The sequence below is a fragment of the Aspergillus thermomutatus genome (assembly GCF_002237265.1).
Source record: "Aspergillus thermomutatus strain HMR AF 39 chromosome Unknown NODE_244, whole genome shotgun sequence".
Lineage (NCBI taxonomy): Eukaryota > Fungi > Ascomycota > Eurotiomycetes > Eurotiales > Aspergillaceae > Aspergillus > Aspergillus thermomutatus.
The window spans coordinates 23,389-42,332 of NW_020798294.1; the positions used below are offsets into that span (position 1 = coordinate 23,389).

General features: G+C 49.5%; 4 protein-coding genes across 4 annotated transcripts; 2 read left to right on the forward strand and 2 right to left on the reverse strand.

Annotated features, from left to right (window-relative positions):
• Positions 1-1,370: 1,370 nt before the first annotated feature.
• CDV56_103540 (uncharacterized protein) lies at positions 1,371-5,257 on the reverse strand (the record flags this gene model as incomplete). The annotated part of the gene is made up of 5 exons (XM_026757159.1): positions 1,371-1,429; positions 1,479-3,039; positions 3,092-3,899; positions 3,953-4,983; positions 5,033-5,257. 5 exons carry the CDS (start codon positions 5,255-5,257, stop codon positions 1,371-1,373), a joined length of 3,684 nt encoding a protein of 1,227 aa, XP_026611198.1.
• Positions 5,258-7,594: 2,337 nt separating this feature from the next.
• CDV56_104168 (uncharacterized protein) lies at positions 7,595-7,939 on the forward strand (the record flags this gene model as incomplete). Its single annotated transcript, XM_026757787.1, has 1 exon — positions 7,595-7,939. One exon carries the CDS (start codon positions 7,595-7,597, stop codon positions 7,937-7,939), a length of 345 nt encoding a protein of 114 aa, XP_026611199.1.
• Positions 7,940-9,735: 1,796 nt separating this feature from the next.
• CDV56_104385 (uncharacterized protein) lies at positions 9,736-13,908 on the forward strand (the record flags this gene model as incomplete). Its single annotated transcript, XM_026758004.1, has 2 exons — positions 9,736-13,536; positions 13,591-13,908. 2 exons carry the CDS (start codon positions 9,736-9,738, stop codon positions 13,906-13,908), a joined length of 4,119 nt encoding a protein of 1,372 aa, XP_026611200.1.
• A 397-nt stretch (positions 13,909-14,305) lies between these two features.
• On the reverse strand, positions 14,306-16,933 carry exg2 (putative exo-beta-1,3-glucanase; the record flags this gene model as incomplete). The annotated part of the gene is made up of 3 exons (XM_026758402.1): positions 14,306-14,720; positions 14,787-15,799; positions 15,854-16,933. 3 exons carry the CDS (start codon positions 16,931-16,933, stop codon positions 14,306-14,308), a joined length of 2,508 nt encoding a protein of 835 aa, XP_026611201.1.
• Positions 16,934-18,944: the final 2,011 nt, after the last annotated feature.

Sequence of the window (18,944 nt, forward strand, 5' to 3'; positions counted from 1 at the left end):
TCATCACTGCTTTGGGCCAATGATGCAAGAGGAAATCATGAAGCAAACGTCCTTGCCATCATGGAGGTCAAGCTGAATGCTCATGGCAAACCAACTCATGAGTATACAAACAATTGTATATAGCACGAGCAGAGGAAGTTTAATACTACTAGACAGATAGAAAGCATGGGAAACTTTTCTCGTATTTATAGCTTGAAACGGCATGATGAAGAGGCTGAAAGAAGCTTTCATCAGGAGTCGGGACAAAGATAGATATGATCACCCAAGATACATCAAACTGCTGTAGAAATAATCCCTCTTATAGAATTCCATGATGACAAACAGACAGCTCATTGAGCTGACACACATTTGATGATAATCTTCGTCAATATGCAGAGAAGAGGTACTTCCACTAAGTACCTGCAGCAAAGGCACCCGTACCCGTAGTCTTGGCGTTCTATCCGCCTTCCGCACTATTCCATTCCAGGACATTGCATATCACGTGATACTATCCAGATTCCAAAGTTCTCCTCTCACAACTCCGATAACTCGGAATCAGTCACGACAAGGCTCCATCCCCCTCTTGCTGCCCCTCCCTTGCAAGTCGCCAAAATGGCCAAGAAAGGTATGCGCAGATTTCTGCTCCAGCGCTGTGTCTTCTAAGCGAACTCGGAGTTGCTCATCCCCATCACATTGATCTGCGGAGTACCGATGACTGACTTGCGATCTCCTACACAGCGAAATCTCGCACGATTGCCGTTCGCCTGATCTCCATGGCTATGACTGGATACTATCGCACAATGATCCGCCCTCGTACGCACCGCCCTCTGAGTATGCTCAAATACGACCCCGTGGTGAAGAAGAAGGTCTTGTTCCTGGAAGCGACAAAGGGTGGAAGGGCGAAATGATTTACGATCTCTCTTATCCAAATATCTGCGAGGTCAAGCTCGGTCGCTTCGAATAGGGATTGACTTGGTGGATCGGCTCAGTCTTCCTCGGCGTCAATGAATCCACTCCGTCCCTAAACCATTCAACATCTCAAAGGCAGCGACAAGTCGAGCCCGTTACTCCCATCAACCATCATGTACATTAGGAAAACAGCGGCACAAGCGATACTCTGGCCTCCTGTGTGGACTCGTGTATTGCTAAGCTGTTTCTATTCTGGTCTTGCATTCCGGCGTTTAGAGCAGTACATTCTGGGTTAATTCTAACATGTTCGATATCTTCATTTTTCCCTCCCTCTTCTCGGCTATATAAATGATGTCTCCGTCCCGTGACTTGTTCAATCTTGTGATAAATACGCTGCGTATCTCCTTCCTGCCTCGTCCATAATTAAATTGTTGCTAACCTTCAGGCGCAATATTGTTGAGCTAACATTCGGGCTCTACTGTCTATATACCATCAACCTGGTCATTAAATCTCTGACTGAAACGGGCACTGTAGCGGTCACCTGTGTCCATCAGCAGCTATAGCTTCCTTGCGGGGAGGAGAGAGCTTACCGCGTCTTTTCCGGCCTCCGCGCCTCGCGTCTCGTGTCGTCCAACTCTTGTTTTTCGGATTGCTCTCAATCGCAGATGGTTGTCTACTACTTCCGGATGCTAAGCTAGCAGGGCTCGTTCTGCGCTCAAAGTAATCGGAAGTGCCTTGCGCTTGCCCTCTGGTCCTGGAACTCGATGGCGCCACAGACACTCGTGCTCTCTTGTCATTGCTCGTGTATTGGTTCTCCGTATGAGTCTCACGATTCGACACTTCGCTAGCCGGAGAAGCATTGGATTGGTTTGAGAATTTGGGGAACCCCTTCGATGAAGGAGAGCGCTGAAATTTGCTGTAAGTGCGTTTCATGGTGCGTTCTGGTCTCTTGACAAGCCGGTTTTCGGAAGCGCTCTCCTCATGAGGGTTGTCCACGGTCGCTGAGAACTTCCGCTTCTCAATCCTGGTTGCCTTTTTTTCTGCCTCGAAAGTGACAGTTTTCTGCTTTTCCTGATCCTCCTTTGCAACTTTATGACCATCAGCAGTTTCCGTTGCCATGGAGTTCGGTTTCAGTGGCTGGTGCCGTGAGCTCCGCGACTGTTCATCACTCATTCCGAGGTCGGAGTCATCAGCTTCGTGCGAGGTTGCTGCACTCCCCTTCTCATTCTTTTGTTTCGGCGTTTCCACAACCGTATCGACCCGAGGTGACTTGTTATTCGGGGTGAGGTCTAGCATCTCTGCAAGATCGCTAGGTTCAGGGCTCAGAGATGAGTCAGGTGCCGGTGATAACTGCTGTCGAATACTCGAGAATGGTACAATTTCAGTTGATGGTTCCGGCTTTTCACAGTGATTAACCGGGTCAATGATTCCAGATCTCGTATTGGTTTGAACCGGGGAAGACAGCCCGCCACCTTGAAAGCTCTGTGTCCGATATATCACCTCTGTCGTCTGAACAAGGCCCTTAATAGGACTCTCACAGATTCTGTTCGGTGTCAAGGTCACAGAAGGACTTCTACTCGCATTCACAACGTTAACAGCTGCAGGGACAGTAGTTTTCTGTGAATTGGAAGCTGGGTTGTCGTTGATGTCTGTCGAGCTCAGATAGTCCTTCAGTTTGTCCCAAGTACCCATAAATAATCCTCCTGATGGAGGATCATCTGGTCGATCGATGGCCTCTTTGATATTTTTCATCCAGCGCTCCGAGTCCTGAAGTCTTTTGAGGAGAGCATGTATTTCGGCTTTCGCCTTCGCTTTACCTGTTTCCAGATTTGACCTGGCCGATTCGGCAGCGCAAAGCTTTTTCTTGGCCTGTGTGAGTTCTTCCTCTTTTCCGAGTAGGTCACTTTGACATGTGTCTAGCTTCCTCTGGAGATTTTCTAACTCAAGGTCTTTCGAGGACAGTCTGTCATTGAGTTCGACGATTCTTCCTTGAACTTCATCGAGCTGCTGGAAGATTGACTTCTGTTGAGCCAGAGCAGCAGCCTCTGACTTTCGCAGTAGCTCCAGTTCCGCTTCCTGTTCACTCATCCGAACGGTTTCCTGAGCGCGGAAGTCCTCCAATTTCTGTATTTGTTGTTCTCTTTCCAGGAGCTACAGGAATCAGCAATTTTCATCGGTCTGTCTCTAAAATTGGTTTACTCACTATTGACTCCGATTCATCCTTTCGCTTCTTTGCTGCATGTTCGCTTTCAGTCTGCAAATCATCAGTGAAACTTCCCTGGTAAGACTCGATGCTGATTACCATTGACGCTTGAGCCTTAGCCAGCGATTCCCTGATCGTGACCATATCCTTTTCCGCTTCAACTTTCTCTCGCAGCAGTTTATGGATTTGTTGCTCAAATCGTGCCTTGATCTGATCTCTGGAAATGACGCTCGCTCTGTTCAATTCCTCCCGAATTTCAGTCTCGATAGAGATTGTCTTCTGTCGCAGGCTGACGGCTTCAGCCTCGAAATCATCTGCTCGTTTCATCGCCTCCTGCATTTTTGCTGTGACCTCCAGAAGGGCAAGCTTCGCTGCCTCGGTCTCGAGCTCCTTCGCCCTAGCATTCTCTTCAATAGAACTCACTTTGATTGAAAGCTGCTCGATTTGATCTTTGAGTGCGGCATTCTCCGTGGACAGATCACAGACGTCTGTTGCTGGAGCCGGGTTCTGCGCCTCAAAGATACTCTTTTCTAGATGAGTAATATGCTGGGCAAGATCAATCTCCTTCTCCTCGAGCGTTGTGAGAGAGGAGTGAATTCTATGCATGCTTGGCTCGAGAGCTTCCAACCTTTCTCGCACGGCGTTGTACTGTTCTTCGTTGATCCCGAGCTGCTTGAGAAGTGCCATATGGCAGCCGTTATTGTTCTCAAAGAGCTTCAGCTGCTCCCTCATATTTTCTGCCACATCCTCGTTGAGCGCGAAGCTTCTTTCGAATCCCTCATTTAGCTTGCAATCGAATGTATTCACACTGACACCAACAAGTCAGCATTCCATTCCTAAATACTTTGTCTCGGATCATACCTTGAAAAGATCTTGTGGGCGATGTCATTGCATTGCTGGATATCCACTCTGTCCCTCGGAAGCTGCTCGCTCAATTCTTTGAGAAGTGAAAAGCACTTCTCGAGTGTCAATCCCAATGTAGTTTGAGTTGCAACCTGAGAAGCGTTCACACTCTGACCCAATATGTCAAACGCAGAGTTGAGCTTGCTGAGCATCTCCTGCTGGTCAGTCCGGATTACCCCAAGCTGCTTCGTTTGAGCCCGTGTATTATTATGAATGTATGATTCCAGAATTGATGATCTTCTCCTTTCTTCCATCAACTGGTTTTGGACAAATACTGTCTTTTCTTCTGCATTTTTCAAGGCTAGTGTCATGGATTCGATCTTTTTCTCGGACTCTGCGAGTTGATTTCGTTTTTCCCCAACAAGAGTGGCGGCTTGAGAAATTTGACGCCTAGCATCTTCAATGCCAGACTCGATTTCGGTTCTTTCATTCTCCAGAGTTGCTTTTACATCTTTGAGTCGGAGGTTCTCATTGCGAAGGTTTCGATACTCAACCCCAAGCTCGTTAAGAATGCCCTTGAACTTCCCTAGTTTCGCTTTCCAGTTCTCTATCTGGGCTCTGTATGTCTTTGATTGACACTTGCTCCGCTGTAGTTGATTGTCAAGGATCTCGAGCTGATTCTTCAGAGCCTTGTTTTCCTCTGCCATTTCAGACATCTCGGCTTCCATTCGCTCCTGCAGATTTGAAGTAGCGATCTCATTTTCTTCTCGAACTCTCATCCGATTGATTAGAAGCTGGAACAAATCTTCCTCTGACAATTGCGAGCCTCCGTTGTCTGAAGCCAGTGTCATAGTTCGTTTCACACCGGGCACCTTTTTCCCGTTTGTGGGACGTCGCTTTGAGATCCTAAAATGATCAGTCGTGGGACCCAATGAGTGTAAACGAGGCACTCCCTCCCTGTCCATAACCTCATTCTGGCGGTTGGGATTTTGCTCCATAGCGGCCCTCTCATTGTGCTGTATAAGCAAACGTGGAACTTGGTGTTGAGTCTAGCAACCCGTTAGTAAACTCTTGCGAAAACGTTGGAGGGGAACTTACACTCGGTTGGGAAGTCACGGAGTTTGCATTATCGTCTATGAAGATTAGAACCCCTACACGGAACCTCTTGCAGGCTTTACCAACCTGGATTTCCTGCATTCGCGGCGATGTGTTGAATGTCGCCCGCTGTTTTCGAACCACCATCTTGTCCTCTCTGGCTTTGTAGTCGATCCGTTGGAGTATTTCTGCAATCACTTTCCGCACTGTCGCAACGGTTTGCTGCATTTCCCAAGTCTTGGGGTTTGTGCACCGCTGGAGAGCAGGACCTCGTCACGTCCTGGCGGGATACGTTACTTCTGGTCATTCCATACGTCGTGCAGTCCTTGTCCGAGGCATGAGAGATGGAACTTGAAGGATAATTAGTATATTTAAAAAGTGAGAGCATTGGAGGAACGAACTTTACTTGGTCTTGATGCCTGGCTTGATCGGTCATGCCACACCTATTAGTTTGTTCTAAGGGAGGATTTCTAGGTGCCGAGCAAGGCCTATTTGCCAACGATTGTAGCAAAAGTGGCCTTCCACGTGGACCAGGTTTTCCAAAGGAGAATCCCGCGACATCGAGTCCAGAGCTCTGGGGCCGTTCAAGAAGCAGTGGAGCAGGACGAGCTTCTTGCGGTCGATCTGACTCCTTATCTTTCTCCATAACTGCCTTCAGATTTGGTGAGATGGGCTCATTGTCGTTTTGTTCCATGTGGAGAAGCAGTAGATCTTCATCGCCATCATATTGAGTCGCATGGCCGTCACGCTCAAATTCGGATATGGCTAGAGAGTGACCAGGTGAAGAAGGCCCAATGCTTTGATTCTCCATCACGGTGTCGTCTTGAACGCTCAAAACTCAATAGCTAGCGCTGACTTCGCTTGAAACATATGGCATGCACGTCGGTGTCCTACTCAAGGAAGAACCGTTGCAGACGTCCCAAAGTATTGGGCTGGTTCTTTTTTGCGCGAGCCTGAAGAGAAGACGAGCAAGGGAGACGTTGAGAGACCAAGGGACTGAATGGAAGAATCCTTTCGAGATGAAAAGGTAGGTAGAGTCAAGATCGCCAGCTCCCCGAGCAGAAGAGAATTCCTTGTCAGGTGGTAGCTTCCATTTTAGGAAGTAGCACGTCTTTGCCTCATAAGGCATCAAAATTCCAGTATACTCCGTTGGGTACTCAGGATCATACCGATGCCCTTTATGGAGGTTGGTCTTTTTGAAAATTATACGGAGGCTAACAGACTGTAGAAGAATACCCAATAGTAATCTCATACTATGGTTGACGTCCCTCCTAACCATGTGTCTTGTATCGAGGAGCATTCCTGGATTAAGACCAAACCATCAAGAGTCGTCGTCCCGATCAAGAGGGTAGAATGCATCATCACTCATGTATAGAGCGAGGTCACTATATAGCTGCACGCGAATAGACTCAGTATTCGGAAGAAGACTTGACAACAATACATGCAATAGAAGAAATAAAAAGCGACTATGAAGAACAGCGTAACATGCTTCAAACTTCATATAGCTGGCGACAAAAATCGGTCCAATTATGTTCAATCATACTTGAATCAATCAGTATATTCTGGCAATCTAGACTAATAGTGGCATCTGGCAGCATAGATGTCCAATATCCCCTGGAATGAAGCATGCAGGGCGATTTAGCAAGGGGTTGCGGTGTGTATATTCCCGCAGTAGCGCAGTCAGATTCGAAATCATGTCGATATATCACAGGAGCAAACATCTATCTTTTCCACAACAAAAAATTTGTTTTGACATCAAGACTTCAGTGTTTCTTGATTTTGCACAGCACACGCAATACTCCACCTAAAACTTAGAGAAGACTTCTATGGACTCTCCAGATCCCGGCGGCCTGCGCGTATCTACCATTGGCTGCTGGATTGGAATGTCAAAACGAGCCGTCGCACCCTGAGCGTCTATCACAGAAAATCAGCGCCAATATCACACAGTGACGAGCGTCCCGCTCGACTGATTCGTCGATGGGGTCTTGTCCCTGAACTCTGAGAATAGCGCACATACCCTGAAGCTGCAGAATCTGGTGTGTACAAGGGTCGAGATAATCTTCTTCGAACCTATCACCATCCGGTATGCAGCTTTGACGCAGCAGTTTCTTCACAAATCTTCAGGCCCCCTGAGGGCTGTGCCATGCTTGAGAGTGTATATACGGTTCTATAGACCCCGGACTCGTCTTTCCTCCAGCGCATGTTAATTTATGATTATCTCCTTGCGTGGTGAAACCGTGAAATTCTACAACCGTCTCACAGATTTTCGAATCGCACATAGGATACAGTGTTAGGAGAGTGAACTCGCCAAGGAGCATCCTCTCGCGATGTATAGAAATATAATCCTCTGCTATTGCGCTTTGTTCAGCCTTCTTCTGGCACGCTCAGCCGCGCAGGATTACACGGAAGTTCAAAATGAAGCCGGAGCATCTGGTCCATCGTCAGAATCAGTGGGCATCTCATCGAAAGGAATGATTGTTCTCTGTACAATCGTTGGCGTGGTTGTGGTCATTGGATGTTTGTTCCCTTCCCTATCCCGATTTGCTCCCTCCACTACATATACTGATGGATTCTCGTCGTGCAGTATCCTCAACAGCTCTCTTCTTCGTTGCCAAAAAGCGCCAGTGGGCGATGCGAGAGACTATTCGTCGTTCTGCGCGACAAGTGGCCCAAGCGATCAAGACGCCTTTGACTTCCAGATTCCCGAAGGTTCCTGAGCAGCTCAGAAGAACCCAGACGAAGGAAGACAAGAAGGAGACAAGGAACCAGAGACTCAATGACTTGGAGAAAGGATTCAAGACTTCGAACTCGAGCAACCGCTCTGTTCTGGTCACCGCCGGCGAACCAGCTCAAGGCGATGAGAAGAAGACCAGAGGTTGGGGATCATTCTTTGCGTTTGATCGCTCGTAAATCAATCTGCGTGAGAGATACTCCCCTGATGCAAGAAGGCGCAGGGTCTTTCTATCGTTAGTTCCTTATATGAGTTTGCTACGTTCTTTCACGTCTCATTTGTCCTTATTCTATGGAGTTAGAGGCGATAGGGATGCGCACCTTTTTAAGATTATGACGATTTCCCTTGTTTATCTATTCGATGTTATGTTAATGCTGTGCTCAGGGCTTCATGGACAGTTTATCCGCAACCATACCCCTGGAGGAAATTCAAACAGGATGAGAGGCTTCACCCAGTCTAATGTCCCTGAGCTATTAAAGTTAGATTGTAGCGTCAGATACTTGTTCAAGGAACTTCTGGGGAGGTATGGATTCTGTGGGCATGATTGAATACGAACCATGGTCACACTCGGTGTCCCCGAAGCTTCTGGAGGAGTGTGCCATGCATCCACTGCTCAGATTGCCTGTGGCAGAGGGAGGTCAACACGGTGAGTGCATCAGTGGAACCAGGACACGTCTCCACTCATGAGCAGATGCTAAGCTTCCGGTCTGAGTGATATAATCAGAGCATGCGGTCAAGGATTGGTTCTTCCCCTTCTGAACGTTCTAGACAATTGCAGCGGGAAGCTTATCCACAAATAACAAGCCATAGCTTCAAACATGTGGCTGTCTCTTCTTGATAAAGGCGAAGGTCAAGCTTAAAAGTCACGGAAATGAGACCCGAGGATAGCGGTCTTGCTAATGCACGTATTTTATGCGGATTACTCGAATCTATCGAATGCTTGATGAGGATGTCGACGGGACCGATGCAGCTTTCATCTTGGCCAGGACCAACACAGATCTGGGTTTCAATGGCTAGATCTAGTCTCTGTTACGCGAATGAGAGTTCCACCAAAGTTCAGGGGCAGGATAGACAGACCAGTATGAATCAAAGACAGAATGAGAGTCCAGAACAGGCACTTGCTGCAATAACCAAGTCATCTGTGCTCAATATTATGACTCAGTCCAGCGTTTGACATCTCCGTCCCATGGTTTCCTTCACGAGGACATTTTCAGTTGTACCATACTTGATGTAGCTCGAACGGACTGCCATACTTACAACTGTAAGTATGCATTTTTCTTGACTGCATGAGGAGAGCTTAAGACGTGGAGCAAAGATGACAGTGAGATTGACAGCGATGTATTCCTAGTCTCAGTGTGTTGGTATTACTCCAACAAGGACGCGACGAGTTTCAGAGTCCAGACCTCATGGATACATATCGCCGTGAGAGAAAAGCTGGTTCGCCATGACCGTGGTTGGTTTGTCGATTTATTGGTGCTGGTCACTGACAAACCGGGGGAAGAACCGACAGAAGATGAACCTTCGAAGGCGCGCCTCTGGCTGCCCTCAACTGACCAGGTACTCAGAGTGGAACTGTGAAGCGATTGGTTTTGCTATTTCAAGGACGGCTGACGACTTTTTGAGTGAGGTACAGACGTTCTTTCCTTGTGTGAACTCTACGACTCCAGGTACTTGGCCATGGAGCTTTCCCCAGCATCCACGAAAGCCCTGTGTTGCTTCTGATACTGCGGTGGTTGCTGCTCTATGTTAAAAGCTAGCTGGTTGTTTGAGGAGCATCTTCAGATCCGCGATTGAATCTCTCGTTTTCCCAACGTAATCCACTTTACGCGTAAGTGAGAATGTCCATATTTCTTCTGACCCTTTTTGCTATCATCGATTCTGATGAGACCTCTTTTTCAAGCCTACCAGCTCCCACGTGTCGAAACCAGTACTGTCGTCCTTCTGACAGCATCGGAATACCATCTTGGACATTGAAATGAAATCAACCTCTGCGTCTGCAGAACGACAAGATGAGAAGCAACAGAATATCGAAATCACAGAAACTACGAACCCCAGAAATACCCCAGACGAGCACAGTCCTAATCCTGAACCACTGCGAGTTCTTAGTCTTGTAAACGACGATGACTCCTCAGCATCAAGCGCCGGAATATCTGTCCTAAAACTTCCAACCCTGAGTCCAGAATCAACAGAGCGAATCTTTCCCATAAGTTCAGTCGTGTCGGTCGATTCCACCGCATCCTCCGCTCCGCAAACACCGGCATTGGAGAATCTCGTGGAGCAAAACTCCCCTTTCGCCGAAAGTCCCCGTTCAATTCTTGCTTCGGGCAGGCAGTCATCAGGCCGGCCGGCTACACCATCGCCAGGGGACCGCAAGGACGCACCCTCGATTCAGAGCACAGTAGAAGCCTCTGGGAGTTCTTTGAACGTGACTACAGGAGGCAGGAAGCGACCTGCCTTAAGAATTGACTTGGCCAGAGGAGCTTCCAACAGATCGTTCGACGATGTGAGTGTGTTTTCCCAGGAGGTCTTTGGACTCGTGGAGCCATCCTCTGCTGAGGCCCAGGACTCCTACTTTGTAGGAGCAGGGTCCTGGGTGGGCCAAGCTGAAGCAGCAATCTGGAAAAAAGACATTGCGGATGCCTCAAACTTCAAGCACATTCATGGTCTTGGTGCACTCATAGTGCTACAGGAATCCAAAGGAAGACTCATCGTCCAGCTTGCGAGCAAGAATACCGAAGAAGTTCTAGGCTACACACCCAAACAGCTTTTTGGGCTAGCGAGCTTCTGCGATATCGTCCAGCATGATCGGAAAAAAGACTTTCTTGGCCGTTTTAACCTTGTTCGAGACAACTGGTATAATGTCGAGCAGCATGGTCCAGATATCCACGAAGTCGATGTTCACCTAAGTTACGGGACAACGAGGCGTCTTTGGTGTACGATGCATGCCACGAAGGCAAACTCCGGTCATATCATATGTGAATTCGAATCGATGCGAGCCGCTCTTGATCATTGGAGAAACTCAGGACCCTCGGCATCGGTGTATGCAGTCTATGACAACACAAGCTCATACGAGAGATCCGATGAGAAGCACAGCACTCCGAATATGCCTGCTGAGATGCAAAACATGCTGAGGGGAATCAGAGGGAATTTCCAGTCTGCGGATATGTTGAGCGCCTTGTCACTTGTTATCCAGCTGGCCGCGAGTACCTCCTCCCTGAGCATGCTTTTCAATTACTTCATTGGCATCATCAGGGAATTGACTGGTTTTAGCCGAGTGACCGTCTTCTATTTCGATTCTGACGGGAATGCGGTTCCTATGAACGATTCCGTTGATTCACGCGTTATTACTAGTTTCCCGGAAGACCTGCATTTCCCAAAACCACTTTCTCCGAGAGACTTGCGAAGATTTCACTTGGGCAACAAAGTTTGCCTCGAATACAGTCATAGGCAGTCACACTCTGAGCTGGTTTATCGTGATTCTGAGAATTTGCCGAGGGAGTTTGATCTAGACCACTGTTACCTGTTGGCGAGATCACCGTACCTTGTGGATCATGTCACTGGAATGCCCGTCTTCGCTTGCATGTCTATCAATATAAATGCCTTTGGACGTGCATGGGGGCTTATAATGTGCCAGTCGTATGAGAAAGAGATGCGATTACCCCCTCCAGTACAAAAGTTCTTTTGGCTAGTTAGCGACACACTTTCAAGCAATATTGAACGTCTTTCACAGAAGATGACTGCCCAGATGCAGGGTCCTTTCAGTCCTTCGATTGGTGACGGAAATGAGAAAGGCGATAGTTTTCAGGTGAAAGACTTACTGAGCTTGTTCAAGGCGGATTATGCTGCATCCTCGATGTTGAGTGAAACTAAAATCCTTGGAAAGCCTCACGATGCGCAAGAAGTGCTCGCTTTGGTGGAATACTTGAAACTGAAGAAACTCGGCACTGTCTTGTGTTCAACGGACATGGGTAGAGATTTTCCAGACCTCAACTATACTCCTGGTTTCAAGTATTTATCCAACCTGCTGTATGTGCCCTTGTCAACGGACGGTCGAGAGTTTATCGTTTTCTTCAAGGCGTCACAATGTGGAGACGCTCTTCGTGCTGGGACTGATGACAATGCTCGATGCCTGGACCAAGGACAGCCGACAGACCGTGGCTCAGAGGCGAAGGTGGTTGATCGCGGGTCCGGTGTATGGAATGCAGGAGACTTACAGAAGGGCTCCTTTCTGTCCCTGATATACAGTGCGATGCTGAAGGAGGTGTGGCAGCAAAAGGAAACAACAATGCAAAGTACCCAGCTTATGCGATTACTTTTGGCAAACTGTGCTCACGAGTTTCGAACGCCGTTGAATGCAATCATCAACTACCTCGAGATTGCATTGGATGGAGATCTCAATCAAGAGACTCGCGAGAGTCTTTCCAGATCGCATTCCGCTTCAAAGTCCCTCATTTATATAATCAACGATCTCTTGGACCTCACAAATGCGGAGAACGGTATCAGCTTGATCAAGGACGAGATTTTCGATCTCGTGGAGACCATCCATGAAGCTTCACGCATTTTCTGTGAAGAAGCAAGGCAGAAGGGTGTTGAGCTTCATGTTGTACAATACTCTGATATTCCTTCTGTACTGGGAGACCAGCGGCGAGTACGACAGGTTATCACGAACCTCATCAGCAATGCTGTTCAGCATACGTCTTCGTCTGGAACCGTGACTGTCGAATCATGCTTGTTGCCTGATTATACCGAGACTGGGAAACTTGGAATTGAAGTAGCCATTCACGACACAGGAACTGGCATGTCTCAGAACGATATTGTTGCTCTTTTCTGTGAATTGGAGCAAGTTTCGAATGCAGATTATATAAGAAGTCGAAGTCCGCAACGCTGCGACAACGCCATAACGAGTGGAAGTAGCGGCTCGAGGAACATACTCGGGCTGGGTTTAGCCCTAGTCGCTCGCATAGTTCGCAATATGAACGGTCAGCTCAGCGTGAAATCAGAGGAAGGCCAGGGGAGTTGCTTCAGGATCAAAATGCAGTTCCCATTACCGATCGATGAGTCCAATGAAGAGAAACCTGATTCGAGCAGAGCGTCGTCGGTTGAGAAAGGAAAAGGAAGGCAAAGTGGAGCCGGGGACCACCAAAACGAGCCTCCCAAGCAAGATGGAACAGACTATGGCCAAGAAGACCAAGCTCGGACAGGGAAGAATACTGGATCCTCAGAGTGTACAGATTTCACGAAACATGAGAGCCATGCATCAGGCGACACAGTCACAGCGGGTCCTGCTCAACATGACTCTGCCTCGAAGCAAGAAGACTCCAGTGGCGGAAAAGGGCAGATAGAGGAAAAGAGCCCAGGCATCATACATCCTGACATAAGGACAGAGCCTTCGTCTACCGAGGAGGAAGGGCAAGCTGATCGACCGCAACCTGGGTCCGCGGAGCAATCTACCAGAGCTTTAGCCGATGAACTGACCAAGTCAGTGGAGGGAACAGCGGCCGGATCCTCAGAAAGGATGGCACAGCCAAGTCAAACCAAAGCCCAAAATCAGTCCGATGTCCCACGCAACGAGGTTGCGACTACTGCCTCTGAGGGCTCTTCCAGAAAGAATCTCCACATCTTGGTAGCCGAGGACGATCCGACAAACAGTGCAATCTTACGCAAAAGACTGGAAAAGTCGGGTCATACCGTTCATATGACTGAGAATGGAAAGGAATGTGCTTCTGCATTCCGTGACAATGCGCACTCGTTCGATGCCGTCCTGATGGATATACAGGTCAGTCACAGAAATCCTGTGTAGGTAACAATCGTGAGCTAACCTGTCTAGCAGATGCCGATCGTGGATGGCATGGGATCAACCAAGATGATACGAGAATGTGAAGAACTGGCAACCTCTTCGATTTCTGCTTCAGCGACCTGTCAGACTCAGCGGATTCCGATATTCGCTGTCTCGGCATCTCTGGTGGAGAAGGACCGTCAAACATATATCGACACAGGATTCGACGGGTGGATCATGAAACCGATTGATTTCAAACGAGTTGCCCATCTTCTGGATGGAGTGCACAAGGAAGAGGCCCGTGAGGACAGTCTCTACAAGCCTGGCATGTGGGAGAAGGGAGGCTGGTTCGACAAGGGAGGTGAGAGCTAAGAATGCTTTCGTGAAGATGAGAGTTATTTCGGTATGAGAACATGGCTCAACTATAGAGGCGGGCGCTTTATACCCCTCAAAGTATAGAGGTAGCATAGATTATAGAGTAGGACTCTGACGATGCCACAGTTGTCGTTATAGTTCATAGATACATAAACAGTTCCTATCAAATGGGGTTATTCAGAACAAAATTGTCCAGTAAGGAGAGCCGTAGGAGGCATACCATCAACACAGCAAAGACTTCAACTATATGCGCCATCTATGCATGTATATGTGCATGCTATGTACTTAAACCGACATGAATAAGATGCACAACGCCGACAAGATGCTGATTCTATCCAAGTGAGAGAAAACACAAACCAAGACCACAAAACCAATCTTACAATTCACAAGCTGATCAGTAGTACTCCGGCAAGTCCCCAAAATCCGGCACTGCATCCCCACACTTGAACGACGGCGCATACGCCTTGGCCGGCATGAAGCCGTTCTTCCAGGCGGTCCTGTAGCTCCACTGCGCCGCAGACTCCGTGCGCCAGGTCCAGTAGAACCAGCCCTGCGCGGTCTCGAACGCGGACATCTGCGCCTCTGCGTATGTCTGCAGGAACTTCTTGTACTCGGCCGAGTACTCGGTGTAATCTGCGTTGGCGTTGGCGCAGCTGCAGCGGGGCCCAGTGTCGGCGGTGGGACAGTATTGTGTTGAGTCTGTAAGGGAGAAGGTTCCTTCCCAGCGGGTGCCGCGGCCGACGTTGTTGAGGTATTGGGCGCAGTCGGTGTCGGCTTGGGACCATTCGCCGCAGATGGTTGGGCCCCAGCTATAGAAAAGGGTCAGTATGGTGAGATTAGAAGATGAGGGTGAGACTGCAGAAAGGAAGACAGACCCTGTGCTTGTGGAGTTGATCTCTTTGATCATGTTGTACCAGTCGTTGCAGACTAGGTTGACTCTCGCCGTATGGTTGAGGACTATCTGCCCCGTATTGAAAATGGTGTATTGGTGCGTGTCTAGTAACATCTTGTCGGGACGGTCCTTGAGCATGCTCTTCCACTTACTCAGGTTCAGGAAGCCATCATGGAGAGCGACGTAGGCCGTGATGCCGTTCTTCTGCACGAGCTTCGTGGCCTCGGTCGTCCAGTTGAGGACATCCTCGACTGAGAGCGAAAGCATCAGTGGCTCGTTCACAAGCCCGTAGATCGTGACGACATTCTTGTATCGGTCCTGCGCGAAGAATTTGGACACGCTGTCGTGGAAAGCGAGAGACCGGTTGCGGTTGAGCTCGCCATCTGTTCCATTGAGCCAGCCAATGGCGCCCTGGCGACCGCTGTGGTTCCATCCGTTCTGACTTCCCGGGATCCCGTGCGGATCGAGCTTGACTCGGAGTCCGTATTTTCTGCAGTACTCAATTGCTCGGAGGAGGTATCGCCACGATGTCTTTGCGACATAAGGGTCGTCATCATAGGTTGTCACCGCCCAGTAGGAATACTGGATGCGGACGTGGTCGAGGCCGGCATCTCGGATGTCCGCAAAATCTTGTTCAGTGATGAATGTAGCGTAGTGTTTCTCAATTGCCGAGGCCGCGGAGCTGCCGAGTTTCTTGGACAAGGTCCATTCATCGATGATCCCTGCGATCGAGGAGTAAGAATCGAAGAATGAAGGAACGATGAACGGTTCGATTGATAGCCAGCCTCCCAGATTAACGCCGCGAATCGGCTGCGACCCATACGGGAATGGTTCGTTCAAAGGAGGAACATTCTCGTTCGGTCTAGCTGAGTCGTCCCAGGTCGAGTTCAAGCCCATGATAGGAAGACCACCAACCGTCTCATTTGTGAACGTGACATTGAAGTCAGTCGTGTCGTACCATGTCCACGGATCCAGATAGGTCCCCTGGGCGTAAGCCTAGTATACTGTTAGCGGAGGACTCAATGAGCAAGTGCGCTTGATTAAACGTACTGGAATGCTGTCATGGCTCAATCCGTCCAGATTCGAGTTAGCAGGCGTAGTTCCTTGTGGATCTGCCGGTTCCGACTTCTTGTCATGTTTTTTGGACACAACGACGGCGACGGGAATTACAATAACCAGTATCAGGATCACAGCGCCCAAGCCAATCCATCTCTTTCGCTTCCAGAATGGCCGTGCGTCGCCCGCATCGTCCATATCGCCTTCCCCGTTACCTTCTTTCCTCCATCTGGCTTCCATTGTTGGGCCACCACCTCCACGATGCCGGACTTCCATCTCGGGGCTCCGCCCTTCTTCAAGGTACGCCCCAGATGCGACCCTCGCCTTTGTCCGATCTCTGTGAGACTCGCCAGGCACGTCACGCAAGGCGCGCTCTCCTTCGCCCACAACTGCTCTCTTCTTCTGACGTTTCCTCTCCGCCTTGGCGGCGTCCTTCGCATAGTCGCGCTCCCGACGATCCTCTTTCTCATACTGAGCCCCGAGCCTGGCCAACGCATCCGCGCTCAGCAAATGCGACGCACTATTGGTCGAATCACTGCTCTGATGCTTCCTCGCCGCCGCCTCACGCCCCGCTTCTCTCCGTCTAGATCTCCGCGCCTCAGTATCCGGCTCCCGACGTCTCTCCTGGCGGCCCTCTCTCGTCCGGTGTCGGCCATCATCCTCATACACCCTGCGCCTGCTCTGCGCCTCCCGATCCCTGTTGCGATGCCGCTCGCTTCTCCGCGGGGCCTCCCTCGCTCGAGACCGTTCCCCTCGTCGCGCATCATGCTCTCCACCATATGATCTACTCGCTCGCGGTCGCGGGCTCCGCTCATCGCCCAGCAATTCCTCGTCAACCGCCCCCTCCGCATCGCGCTCGTAGTACCCGCGCGTCCGCGACTCGCGCCGAGGGCGACGGTACCCGTCCCGTCTGTATCGGCGTTCGTCAATGTCGTGATCGAATTCGTCATCGTCATAATCGTCGTCGTTGTCGTCAGTTGCGTAGCGCCGTCGGGCGTAGTCGTAGTCATACCTTGCTTCCCGCTCGCTGTCGCGACCGCCGTAGCGGTCTCGACTTCGAGAGTGACTTGGCATGCAAGTTTATTCGGTGGATTGGAATGTTCGGCGGGGTGGATGTCAAATGATCGGTATGTGCGAACTGCAGCGGCCTTGGTTTGTTTTTGCCCGCTGTCGGACTCGCTGGGACCCCTAGAGGGATGTGTCGGCGCAGATATGGTTCGTAGATATAATTGAAAATTACTTTCGTGCAGCAGCGTGCACAAGTCATTAATCATGAACGTGCGACATGAGCGCAATCGAGCCGATCGAAATAGCGAGGACTGCCTGCTATCAAAACAAGACAGGAAAAGCACACGCGTCGCAACCCAAGGCTCGCGCGGAAAGGGAAGCGATCTAGCGCAAGGTGCGACGCGGCGATTTTTTGAGCTCCTTAATCCCAGACACACATATAAGCATTGTATTGAGATTCCAAAAGTCTCAATTCTCGATATCAAAAACGAATGAAAGCTAAGAACGATCGTAGAGGCTAGCCCCTGGCTGCTGAGCCTGGTGAAGGTGGGATGCCCTGGCTATGTGTGACGAGCACGCCAGTTGCGGAGCAACCAGGGCGGTGACGGTCAAGATAGGATCGAGAATACTGGCTACTCTCAACATCATAGCCTTTAATGCAACATCGATTGTGTCTTGAATGAAGGAAGCAGAGAGAGACTCGATCGAAGAGAACTGCTTTGGTCGTTCTAGCCTCGAGAATCGAGATAGATGGTAAGCACGAGACGCCACACGTGGTTTCCGGAGTTTGAGGACATGGATGTTGGACTGTGTGATACCTGGTCCTTTGTGGGGAGTCCGATCGTATATCCATTGGCAATGGTGGTGAAGACAACAGACCAAGAGAGAAGATGCAGTGGTATAAGTATCTATCTAGCTACATCAATCTGATACTGAACAGAATGCCTCGCGTGACCACTTTCTGACACCTGTCAAAAGAGGTATGTGAACGCCATATACCAAGATGAAACAAATGACTGTGGAGAGGAAGAGTAGGAAAAAGAACCAGTCGAATGTACATGGACAATGAATAGTGGAATACCAAATGAAGAAGATCCATGGAATATGAAAGCCATGTCATATCTGCCACCTCCGTCTGTACAACTCCGGGTTCACCCAACTTAAGAAATGGAACGACATGAAAGAATGCGATGATATTATGCCTTCGCTGACTTCAGGGGAATCAATAAAGGAGACAAAATTATAAGAGGGAATTTTCCGCAGCATAAAGCTGCCTGTAACAAAATATTGCGAATCGGGTGTGTCTGTCGCGCAACCAGAGACTGCATCAGCTTTTCGGAGAGTGGCCATCCATTGGGCGGCCTTCATAACTGACGTGTCGAGTAGGCAAGGTAAAAAAAATTAACGAAGGGTAAGCCTCGAGTGTGTGTACTGATACCCGGAGCAGGACAATGGAGTGCCGTCGCTCACTTTGTCACATCCCTCGGATCGACTCGTAGGTTGCACCGCATCTATCGTGGAGTTTCCATGTGTGCCTCCGAAGGCCACAAGAGGCAGAATGCATAAAGGACCAGCCCATTGGTGCAATGTGTCAGTAGATTTTTTCTTTTTTGTCTTTTTTTCATTTGTTATGTGGCTGGAGATTTTTGATGTTCGATCCGCCACCACTGGGAGCATGGTTTTCCAACAGGAGGATTGAAAGATGATTATCCAGGACCTCCTGCCCTGAGCCTGGGGCCTATCCGGCCTTGGTTGTGAAACCATGTATCAACTGATAATTTGTCGCGCTCCTTCCTTACCCAAGACGCCAGGTTCCTGAGGTTTCGGGCTTCTGTCACGCCCCTTCTTGCGGCTCAAGAATGCGAGCATACCACTATTGGAGGACTTTCCCTTGACTGAGGCACTGTCGTATCCCTCGGCCGGAAGAGTAGAACTGTGGTCGGCGAGCTCAGTCCAACTGCCCGCTTCCTCCAAGACCATCTGAACACCTCCGCCCTTACTTGTCTTGCGGGTGGCTCCTCGTGGACGATTGGGGCCAGGAGGGGGCGGAAGCGGCCGAGAAAAGGAGGGAGCGGGT